A 12345-nucleotide genomic window follows, 5' to 3' on the forward strand; every position below is an offset into this window, starting at 1 on the left:
TGTTCTTGCTACAAATTGCCAGTTTGGGTTAGGCTGTGTTTCTTTTTTTTCCTTCAGGAATATCTCAATTTCTTTCACTTGCCCTTTCTGTTTTGTCAGGACTTCTCTCCATGCCCTGACCATCTTCTGCTTTCATTCCTCCACCTTTCACCTGGCAGCTCTGGTGCTCCTGTTGTGCTCTGGGAGGTTAAACTCCAACATCACACTGCAACATCCAAGCTCAACTACTTAAAAACCCTTTTCTCAATCCCCTTTCTGGTTCTCAGCTCATTTGCAGACCTGTTTTCCCTCTTCTTAAATGGAACTGGCAGTAACTTCTACCAGCTCATCTGACATATCTTGAAAACCCTGTGACAGGGCTTGTACATGTAGAAGTTCACAAGTTTTTGTGCACCAATCTCTGCAGAATTAGTTCCTAAACTCTCTGTAGAGGAATCACAGACACTGTCACATCCATCAAACCACAAAGGAAAACAACAGCAAGAAAAACACAAATGCCTTCATCGATGTGTCTACATGAAATTACAACATGCATTTGCTGTATATGTAGATGTAAAACTGTTTTCGATTCCAGCTGGGAAATGCAAGAAATACAACATGAGGAGGAGTGAACTTACCCATGGCTTTAGTTAAGCCTACAACATTTTTCTGCTTATTACTGTTTTCAGAAATTCAGCTTAGGTTTGATTCTGGCAACATCTAGAAAATAGAGGCAATTGATCACCAGGGGAAATGTTTGTACTGAACATGTGCAAAAAAAAAAAAAAAAGGGTTTTTGAATGACTTTTATTATTGCTATATTGGGTTTTTTAATTTGTGACTTGGACAGATGTCTAGCAGTGCCTGAAATCCAGCCTCCCACAATGCTTTAGCTTATAAAGCTCAAACGTGCTGGATTTGTCTCTGCATCAAAATGCCTTCCAGAGCCTTTGCCCAATTCCTCAGCCAATCCCCTTCTCTGCCTGTGACAAAGCACGGGAAATTCCAAGCAATGGCACGGACATTCTTGAAAATTACAAGCCTTTAACAAGAGGGTGCTTATAAATGGAAATCTTTGGATAATCTTAAGCATAGGTTTTGCTTTTGTTGCACCCCCAGCCACGGAGGCCGTGGAGTGGGACAAGGAGGCAGGGATTCCTGGTGCCCAGGAGGAGGCCCAGCACCACGGGATCACAATGGGAACCCATCTCTGCTCACCCTCTCCTCCCTGGTGCTGGTGTCTCACTTTTTCCTCCACTGCCCACCTATGTCAGTGCTTCTATTTCCATCTATTACCCACCTCCCAACCCGAGTCATCCCCCCAGAATTGCTCCTGTCAGGCTGCTTACTGCTGTAGTGTTGGTCATGGCTAATGTAGTGCGATATAGCCCTTCCTTCAGGCTCATCAAGGCACTGTAAGGTGGTGTTTGTACCATTTTACTGCAGAAAAACCTCTTTATTATCTGATTCTTAGCAGCAGCTGTAATAAACACGATTATTAATGATAAGGTGAGGAGAGCTGGTATAATGGCTCTCCCTTGTAGGCAGGGGGGATATTCTTTAATAACTGTAAGATCAATTTCTATTTTGCATCAGTCCTTTTACAGTCTTCTTTGCCACAATATCTGAATGATTTCCAGTGGCACATTAAGTGATGGGGCTTGATATCAGTCACATGTGGTTTGTTCTTTTATCCTCTCCCCAGGGAGAGAATTATGTATGCAGCATACTGGTTATGTTGCTAGGGTTTTGTTGGATTTTTGTTTAACATATGCACTGCTGCACATTTATGTTGGGGAAGGCCACATCAAAGCAGGCACGCTGCATTTACATGAGAAGGTGATGAGACTTCTAATGGCCCTTACTTCCCATAGGATCTCTGCTATTGCCCCAGGCTAAGCCCTGCAGACCCATCAGAAGTCTCATCTTTATCTTTCCCACCCCTCTGGTATTCCCAGCTCCATTTTGGGACGGTGATGGTGAACTTTCTCTCCTGGCTTGCAAATCCTTTGGCAGTACTTGTAAAGCTCACATACCAGCAGTTTGCCATGCAGCTCTGGAATTTGTCCTCCAGGTTCTGAGCTTCGCCACCTGGTCCCAAAGTGAATAATCTCAGAAACAGGATCTTGAAGCAGAAAGAAATGTTTGAGTTCTGTGTCTTCCCTCCTGCCCTTCACATGCCATTTTCCTCATTTCTCTCATGGGCCAATAGTAAATATCATTTTAATCTGCAATGGCGATTACTTCTAAGGCAGGAATCACAAGTGTGGGTTTGGGAGGTCTTTCACATGGGCACAGCCTTTGTGTTCGTCTGGGAGAAGGTCACATCAAGGAGGATCTTGTTATGTTTGAATTGGAAAGCATGGAGAAATATCTGACCCAAACAACTCCAGTGTCTGATCTCCTTCATGTTTTTAATACAAATATCCTCAGGCTATTTCCCCAAGGCAGAGAAATACCGTTATTCTGTCTGTCTGTGACAGAAGAGGGGGGTTAAGTGACTTGCTAAAATGATACAGGAAATGTGTGGAGGTGCTGAATCCTTGGCTAACACCGAGCCATCATTCTGAGCTTTTAGAGAAAACAGCTATATCCAGCCACCTTTATTTATTTCTCCAGAAGCCACCATGCCAAAACCTCTGCTAAATTAGAGAGGGAGGCTAGAGGAAAGCTTTCAGTGGATTGCTTTTTTCCGTAAATGGAAATACCACAAATCATTCTGGAAAAACAGGTCTTTCTGTTCTCATCCCTCTTTGTCTGCCTCTATCCTTTTGGATGTCTCCCCTTCTCCCTCTGGCTCCCAGTTTTCAGATGTACAGTTCTGACCATCTAAAAGCACTCCCTGCCCTGCGGGAAGGGAGCAGCTTTGTATTCTTCTGAACTTACTATTTGCCGATGGATTGCACTCTGCAGGCAGGCGAGACTTCTGAAACAGCCAGGGCTGCACAAAGTGGCACAAAAATAAACCGTGCCATCAACAGCGCTGAGCCAGGTCCCCATCGGAGGTAACTTGGTCCGGCTCACGCTGCAGCAGAGCTGGCAGCTGCCAGCTGCCTTGCATAGACAACGTGTACCCAAACGATGGTTGGCCGCCTTGCAGGAGGCCTCTCAGACCAAACACTCAGTCACTGCTGATGTCTGTGCATCTTAGACATTCAGTCCCTCTTGGCACTATGGCAGGTCACAGCTCAAAGCACTGCCACTGCTCCTAAGCTTTTCAAAGCTTGGGCAGGTAAATGCTGGGGTCTGACTGAAGGGCTCCCAGTAATATTTTGGGGGATGATCTGGGATGTTGCTGTGGTGTCAGAAGGCTGAAGGCCAGGATTAGGGGTGTTCTCCATGGACCTGGGCATCCCCACTTTTGGCCCTAAGACAAATCAGAGCTCTTCCCCAGCTGCTCTGAGCATCCAAAATCAGGCAGCCTCAGGAGCCCCACAGCAACATATTGGGTCAAGGGAGTTGGCTATGGAGAATGAGACTGAGAAATGGAAGGAAGATCTGGAAGATGAGGGGACAGCTGAAAGCTGGGAGAGTTTCAGTGAGAGGGTGAAAATGTGTAGCTTGAGTTTCTCCTAGGCTTGCAGAAGTCACGGTACACAACGCCCGCCTGGGGTTCACAGTGGGAAGTAGTTCATCAGGAAGAATGGGAAGGGCGAAAGGACATGAGTATGTATGAGGATACATCACTCCTCTCTCCTTAAAGGGGTCCCAGAGTCCTACACATCTTCCAAAATAGAGATGTGCTCATGTTCAGACATTCAGAGGTACTAGCTGTAGTGTGGAGCATGGTTCTTCCCTCCCTGGCTTTGCAAACAGTATGTGCAGAATGGGAGAAGGGCCTTGTGTCAGACATCTGAAACACTGAGTTTCTCTAAACCTTCCCCATGAGTGGCTGAGGGGCTTCCACTGGCACAGGAGCTATGGAGGCAGTCCCACCATCACAGCAGGTCACAGATGTCCAGGAGAGGATTGCCAAGCCGCCTTGGCATGAGAGGCGACTTCTCCACACTGTGCTGATTTCTGAGCTGTCGCATCTGCCCTGAGCACACACACAGCCTCTGACAGCCATGCAGCCACCCTGTACCCTCTGGAGGAGTGCAAGGCAGAACAGGGCTGTCCCCCCATCTCATGAGGTGGGTCTCCAAAGCAGAGAGAAGAAATGGTTTCAGCAGCATGCCTGTGGCAGAATAGAAACTGAATCTTGTTCTCTCTTATTCCCAGTCACCAAATAAATGACCTAAATTCTGCATCCTTTCTTCATCCATTGCCTAGATGAGATAGGAGGCATTGGAGGAGAAGCTGTGGCAGCAGAGGCAAACATCTGTCTTACGGAGCCATGATTCCATGCTGGTATCACAGACAGCAACAGCTCAATGGGATCAGCGCTGCCCACTCTGTCCTCACAAACACCACTGGGACTGAACCAGGACCAGAACAGAGCAGCCTATCAGTCCAGAGATGTCCAACTCCTCAGAACCACAACATCTTAAGCAAGTAGGGTTGGACATCTCAATGACCAAGCACCCTGCTGAGCAGCAGCAGCACACTTTGGACACCCAGCACTGGGAGGAGGTTTTCAAGGAGCCTGCCTGTCCACTTGCCTTGTATTGTGTGGGCAAGTAGGAGGTGAGAGTGTGGTGGGAAAATTTGCCTGGTTGTGGATCTTTCCTTCCAGGACAGCCATGGCTGAGAAGCAAACACTTGAAGTAACTGCACCATGGAAGGGTGATTAATAATCTCCTTTAATCACCCATGGGTTAAATGCGGGAATAACACTTTGGAGATACATGGAGAGGTTTTTTTCCTATTCTCCTCCTAGTGCTTGTCTCTTACACACTCCTCTCTGCTGTGACTAGCCTCTTCCTGGAATCTCCTTTAACCAATAGTGAAGGGTGATAGGTATCTTAGAAGTATCAGGCAAAAACCAACAGGATGCACAAGAGCCAAGCATAGGGGTTGACCCAGGGGAACTTCAACCATCTGCTCTCTGCAGTCTCACAAACAGTGGATGTAGTCTGCATTGATTTCAGCAAGGTATTTGACAGTCTCCCATAGCATCCTTATAACAAAGCTGAGGAAGTGTGAAATAGATGAGTGGATGGTGAGGTGGGTTGAGAACTGAATGACTGGTAGAGCCCAGAGGGTTGTGATCGGTGGCACAGAGTCTAGTTTGTAATTAGTGGTGTTCCTCAGAGGTAGGTGCTGGGTCCAGTCCTGTTCAACATTGTCATCAATGACCTTGATGAGATAGAGGAGATAGGATAGAGGAGATGGGGATAGAGTCCACCCTCAGCAAGTTTGTTGATACGAAGCTGGGAGAAATGGCTGACACACCATAAGGCTGTGCTGCCATTCAGCAACACCTGGACAGGCTGGAGAGTTGGGCAGAAAGAAACCAGATGAGGTTTAACAAGAGCAAGTGTAGAGTCTTGCTCCTAGGGAGGATAACCACATGCACTGATACAGGTTGGGGGATGACCTGCTGGAGAGGTGTTCTGAGGAGCTGGTGCATCCTGGTGGATGACAGGTTGGTTATGAGCCAGCAGTGTGCCCTGGTGGCCAAGGAGGCCAATGGCATCCTGGGGTGCATTAGTAAGAGTGTATCCAGCAGGTCGAGGGAGGTGATCCTCCTCCACTAATCTGTCCTGGTGAGGACTCACCTGGAGTACTGTGTCCAGTTCTGGACTCCCCAGTACAAAAAAGAAAGGAATCTCCTGGAAAGAGCCCAGCGGAGGGCCATGAAGATGATAAAGGGTGTGGAACACCTCCCTTATGAGGAAAGGCTGAGAGACTTGGGTCTGTTCAGCCTTGAAAATAGAAGACTCAGGGGGATTCTGATCCATGTCTATAAATGTCTAAGGAGTGGGAGGCAAAGGGGTGAGGCCAGACTCTTCTCAGTGGTGTGTGGTGATAGGATGAGAGGAAATGGCCACAAACTGAAGCATAGGAAGTTCTGCACAAATGTGCGTAAGAAATTCTTCATACTGATGGAGCAGTGGCACAGGCTGCCCAGAGAGGTGGTGGAGTCTCCTTCTCTGGAGACATTCAAGACCCACCTGGACACCTACCTGTGCAACCTGGGCTAGGGAGCTGCTCTGGCAGGATCATTGGAACCAATGATCTCTAGAGGTCCCTTCCAATCCCTACAGTTCTGTGACTCCGTGAAACCTTGTTCTTGTAAGGCTGCCTGGGGAAAAACCCAGGGAGAATCGTCTATGTTTCCACATATCCCCAAATACCTGAGAGATCATTGGAAATCATCTGGAACAAATCTTCTGAGACATGACTCAGGAACCTGGTATGATGCCTGAAGTCTCAGTCTGGAAAGAGTTAGATTGGAAGAGCAATAGGTTCCTCATAAACAACCCTTCCTGGAGGCAACGTCTACAGTTGTGGTGGGTTCAAAATCCCCTGCCTTGCACGTGACTGGACAAGGATGGCAGGCAGGTTTCTCAGGTTGCTACAACATTTGCCACTCTCAGTATTCAGTCTGCAAAGTCTCTTGCTGAGGGCTCAGTCAGTCTGAAACACTGGTGACTGGTGTTCAGCTAGGGGGCCTGTGGGATTGCCATGCTTAGTTGTGCACCACACTTGGGTACTGCGTTCCTCCTTCCCAAAGGGCCATACCTGTACCAGCATGAACCTCAAGATACTAATCAATCAGTGTCCAGTCAGCCAATGGCCATGATGATGACTGCTCAAAGGTCACCACTCTGCAGTGGTATTGCTGGTTTCAAGAGGAGAGTGACACGAATGTTGAAAAGAAGAGGCTGGTAGAAATCTCAGATGATGATGGACTGGGAAGATCTCTCTGGCCTGCTGGTGAGATGCCTTTGCTGGTCATGGAGTGTATTAACCTCTTTAATACACTCTTTACAACTTTAATACACTCTTTACAACTTTAATACACAGTGCCCCGTCGTTAAAGCAAAGAGGATGATAGAAGCACCTCTGTGGGGGCTTTTCACCAACCTGGTGGATCTGTATGTGACCCAGATTCTCACCCACAGCAAAAGATTTGGTTTCTCCAGCACATGGGGTCCTTGGCTGCAGAGCTGCACCCCAACACTCATGCCAAGCTTCTTGCAGGCTTAATCTGTGAGCGGACACAAGAAGAGGCCTGCTAAAGGTACACAAAGCAAGCAGTCATACGGAGCAAGTAGATTAGGAGCTTTTGTTCTTCTTGTACAACAGCGGAACAATGGAACATATCCCGACAGTGAAATGAATAGGTATAGCAAATTCACAGCAGAGGAAAACAAACACTTCTCTGCACAAATACAATCAGCCCTCTGTACGCAACACCACTGGAATTCGCCGAGGCTATGCCAGGTGAAATTCAAGTGAAGAATTGGCCTCTCTATAACTGTGCAAACACCTGAAGTTGCTCCAGTCAGTGCCAGCAGAAAGGATGCTAACCCATGAGTTTTGTCACCTGTCTCAATCTGTGACTCCGTTCCACCTTCCACAGAGGTGGGACGGACCCCTTGTCCATGCATGGCCAAAGCCTCCAGTGCTGCCAAATCCCAGACTAAGGGCGATGGGTCAAGAGGACATCAGTCTGTGTCTGGCCCATGTCCTTGAGAAAACAAGAGGGAGATGGGTGTGTGAGCGTGTGAGGAGAGTACCTAATGGTCCCCATGTGAATGTGCGTGCTGCCTGGGAGAAAGTAAGGGAGGGAGAAAGGAGCGACATAGAGGGCAGTTGCTCCTTCAAGGAGGTTGCTGGTGTTCTCATTTATTCTTTTTCTTCTCTTGTTCCCTAGGGAATTTTAAAGGTCTGTGTAAGCAAATCGATCACTTCCCTGAGGATGCAGATTATGAAGCCGATACAGCAGAATATTTCCTCCGTAAGTCCACAGGCCCTTTTCTTGCCACTGCTCATAGGTGCTGCTATCAGGTGTCTTTTGCTGTCTGAAGACAGTGCAGTGCAGACCCTGGGTCTTGCTGGGTTCAGGGGGCAGAGGGAGGTACAGCTGCAAGAGGTGGGTAGGGGCTCCCCTGATCCACTGAGTCTCTGCATCTGGCTCCAGTTTCACCTCCCTGGGACCAGCCATTGGGACAGGTCAAGTGTCATGACAACCAATCTTCTTAGCAGCTATTCATTGTGATATAAACCCAGAGTCTTCTAACCCAAATGAATCAGAGCTTGACACATGACAATAGCAGTTTCTGAGCCCCTTTCCAGTGGGCAAGATGCATAGGGACTGAGGAGGGCTGCATGGGTCATCCTTCATAGTTGCAGCTGGTTCTGCAGCCAGATCCTAGGCATGGGAATACCAGAGGTCCTCTCCACATCCCTGATTTAACTCAACCATTCTCTTTGCCCAAACATGCCCACCTCACATAGAACAAGACTGTGCTTCCTCACCTCGTACTCCAGTTGCATCAGATTTAAGAAATTTGCTGGACTTCAGTGAATGGAAACAGCCATTTCTCTCTGGTGCCACCTCCCTCCAAACACTGCCTTTCTACAGAGCAGACCCACAGCACATGCCACCCCAGCTGGCAATGAGCCATCGCTTCCTCCTACCCTGAGAGCTCAGCTGAACAGGAGTCACTCCCCCTCCCATGTCCCCACCTTGTCATCCTTTCCACCATCTGTGCACACACATCTTTTGGCTCTATGAGAAGAGATCTTCTCCATTCAGGAATATGAGACAAGAGATTTTGACCTCCCAAGGTGAAGCACCAGAGGTATCCAAAGACCAGCAGCTTCTCAGAGCTGTTCCTTGTCAGCCAGCTGTGCTGGAAGCCAGATGTGGAGACCCAGCCCTGCGGCAGAGATGAGAGAGAGAAATTAGGCTCTGAAGAGCTCATTTGTATGTGAAAAGAGATGGCTCTTACTGCTTGCACGGTTGTTTGGGAGCGAGGAAGCTGCAAGCATCCTCTGCTGCTTCAGGAAAGAGAGCTGGGGGAAGGGAGTGAACATCCCAAGAGCTGTGGATCTTCCCTCAGAGGGAACAAGACCCACATGCAAAACCTGGCCAACACCAGGACCTGAGAGCGTCCTAAGACAGAACACTTGTGAAGAATTAGGTTATAAGTGGGATTTGACGACTCAGTTAAGGAGTCCTGGGGTCTCTCCTGAGTAAGCTGGTCTTCTGCTGCCTGGCTGCATAAGGACCCCACCAAGCAGCCTCTTCCCAAGCCTTCTGCCAAATCGAGTCCCTAGGTGTTTTGTATGGGCAGTGCCTGGTGATACTGGCAAGGACAGCTTGGAAGGTATTCACTGTTATCAACCTATGTGATTCCTTTGGTTGGGGGACCAGGATAATCATGGGACAGTGCCCATGGACCATGTAGAATGGCTCAGGCTTGATGCCTGCCAGATATCTTCAGAAGGTATCTCATGTTTCTGAGAATTAAACACCCATTAATTAGAGAGGAAGCAGCAGCATCCTTATGTTCCTTGCTAGAATGTAGTTGGAAAATAAGCAGATGCTACGAGCATCCAAATACCATCACAAATCCTTTTATCTTTAGCCCCAAGGATCCAGAAGACCAAATGAAACCCTGACCCTCTCTTGCTTCCTTGGTCCAGGAATCAGGGGCTACCCTAGTGCTTCTTATGCTGCCTGCAACTCCCCACATCAGCCAGCACATTCTCATTCTCCCAGCAGGTGGGAATTCCTGAAATAAGACCCAGTTAAAACTGATAAGGTCAGAGCAGGGTTGTGAGTGTCCCTCTAGAAACCTTCCAAACAGAAGATGCCTGCTTGATATTTACTCATCTCCATCTAGCTTCACCTTGTCAAATTCCACCTTGCCTTCCAGAAGCTATTAAGATGGTTATTATCATTCTCCTGTTCCCTGAAACACAGCCAAGCAGAGCTGGAAAGCAAGTGAGAGGTGTGTCCCTGCTTTTTGCATTCTCAACACACAGGCAGGAGGCTTGGCCCCCCACCCTAATTGCCGATTGATTCTGCCTGGTAGGAGTCCAACACCATTAGTGTCTTTGAAAAGAAGTCTCTTCTTGCATCAGAAGAAGTCCCACCTCTGGGACTTAGGGGCTGAACTTGACGATCTTTATGGGTCCCTTCCAACTCGAGATATTCTATAATTCCATGATTTGCTTCAGTAGGGTTCATTCCTGTAGGTTTGGTTTCTCTCTGAAACATGCATTGTCATCTCTGTCCCAATCCCTGTCTCCTCCATAGGGGCTGTTAGAGCCAAGGAGGTTTTCACTTTAATCCCTCTCCGCAATCTTTGCTCCACAAGTAGAATTGCAGCAGCTTGTCTGATATCTTTCTTTAACAAGCAAGGCTTCATTTCATGCTTTACAGCTTACTTTCTCTTGGGAAGAAAGGAGGGAAGCCCTACCTAGTGAAAAAAACAGGAACTGTGCCAACACAAACCAGTGCAGACTGACCAAACACATGCTAGTTTTCTCCCAGATTTCTGGGGTTTGTTGTGCATCTGCGTGCATCGGTGTCACTGCCCTCTGCCAGCCGATCTAACCGCTATTGACCAATGGCATGCGTATAGAGCTGACACACACACCCACCCCTGTCCTCTGGAAGGAGACCAGCTCTTTCATCACCAGCATCTTCTAACACACTGTCTCCCTCCTATCACCCCCTTTTTATCGCTCCATGAATTACTCTGACTCTCCCAGGTCACATCCTCTGGTCCCCTCACCCCATGCTGCTGCCATAGCCCTGATTCTTCTCTCTGACACGTGCATTGTTGTCTCTGCCCCTCTCCCTCTCTCCTCCACAGGGGCTGTTAGAGCCTCTAGTATTTTTCCGATCCTGAGTGTGATTCTGCTTTTCATGGGTGGACTCTGCATTGCAGCCAGCGAGTTCTACAAAACTCGACACAACATCATCCTTAGTGCCGGCATCTTCTTCGTGTCCGCAGGTAATGGGATATGCGTGGGGCGGCCTCAGGGGAACGGGAGGGCTGCATTTCCAACCTGGGGTGAAGGCAACACCCTGAGGAAACCTCTCCATCTGCCACTTAGGGAGGGAGGATCCTCATGGCTGGTGGCTTTGGGGGGCCATCAGGGTGTGGGGACGCAGGAGCAAGGGCTTGCCTGGGAAAAGCTGCAATGGAGACGAGCAGGTAGGTTTGGGACCCCATTACCCCTCCTGGCGGCAGGAGGGCAGGAGTCTCATCCCACAGCCACCGCCACGCGTTGTCCTCCTGACGGCTGCCTCTCCCCCAGGTCTGAGTAATATAATTGGCATCATCGTATACATATCAGCCAACGCTGGAGACCCCTCAAAGAGTGACTCCAAGAAGAACAGCTACTCCTACGGCTGGTCCTTCTACTTTGGGGCCCTGTCCTTCATTATAGCCGAGATGGTGGGAGTGCTGGCCGTCCACATGTTCATTGACCGGCACAAACAGCTGCGCGCCAACGCTCGCGCCACGGACTACCTCCAGTCCTCCGCCATCACCCGCATCCCCAGCTACCGGTACCGCTACCAGAGACGCAGCCGCTCCAGCTCCCGCTCCACCGAGCCTTCACACTCCAGGGATGCCTCTCCTGTCGGGATCAAAGGGTTCAACACCCTTCCATCAACAGAGATCTCGATGTACACCCTGAGCAGGGACCCACTGAAGGCCACCACCACCCCTACCGCTACCTACAACTCCGACAGGGATAACAGCTTCCTCCAGGTTCACAACTGTATCCAGAAGGAGAACAAGGACTCGATCCACACCAACACAGCCAACCGCCGGACCACCCCGGTATGAAAGCACCGCCAGGAGCTGCAAGTGGGGAAGGAGGAGGCAGGAGGACGGGGTGGGGGATGGGGGGTGGGTGGTGGGGGGCGAGGGCAAGTGGGTGGCGGGGTGGGAGGAGGTGTGAGTGCCCCCAGGGTGGGGCCCTCGCAATCGCAAAAAACAAACAAACAAAAAAAAACATAGAAAGTGTAAAAAGAACAACAACAAAAAAAGTGTTAAAAAAAACCACGCGCGAAAATAGGAAATAAAATACGGAGCGACCGGCGAGCAAACAGATAAGCAGACGAACAAGCACGTGAACAAAAAGCAAACACACAAGTGAGTGAACAAACAAACAAACAAACAAAAAAAGGAAATGTGAAGAAAGAAACAAGAGGGAAAATAATTTAAAAAAAAAACTTTAAAAAAAAAGCAAAAGAAAAAAAAAAAAAAAGAAAAACTTTAAAACCGAGAGAGATTTAAAAAAAAATAGAAATAAATTTAAAAGAAAATGCATGATTTCCCATGTACCATTATTTTAACATTTAATAAAAAGAGATTAAAAAAAAAAACTATAAAAGGGAACCAAGAAATAACGACAATAAACCAAGCGGGAGGAGGAGGAGGAGGAGGCGGCAGCTCTTTGGGTTTAGGAGGGGGATGTTCTTTAATTTTCTGGTTCATTTCCCAC

The 12345-nt window shown here is 48.4% G+C and overlaps 1 protein-coding gene across 2 annotated transcripts in view; it reads left to right on the forward strand.

Moving 5' to 3' along the window:
- The window catches only part of CACNG2 (calcium voltage-gated channel auxiliary subunit gamma 2), a 48619-nt gene extending 36891 nt beyond the window's left edge, over positions 1–11728 (forward strand). For both annotated transcript variants that reach the window (XM_065743039.1, XM_065743038.1), the window contains 3 exons: positions 7745–7828; positions 10701–10841; positions 11149–11728. In XM_065743039.1, the coding sequence (XP_065599111.1) occupies positions 7745–7828; positions 10701–10841; positions 11149–11684 (761 nt within the window). In that variant the 3' untranslated portion in view covers positions 11685–11728. The remainder of the gene's footprint in view (positions 1–7744; positions 7829–10700; positions 10842–11148) is intronic.
- Positions 11729–12345: the final 617 nt, after the last annotated feature.

This window comes from Cyrtonyx montezumae, unplaced genomic scaffold (assembly GCF_038088225.1).
Source record: "Cyrtonyx montezumae isolate F1298 unplaced genomic scaffold, pur_monq_1.0 scaffold_3, whole genome shotgun sequence".
NCBI lineage: Eukaryota > Metazoa > Chordata > Aves > Galliformes > Odontophoridae > Cyrtonyx > Cyrtonyx montezumae.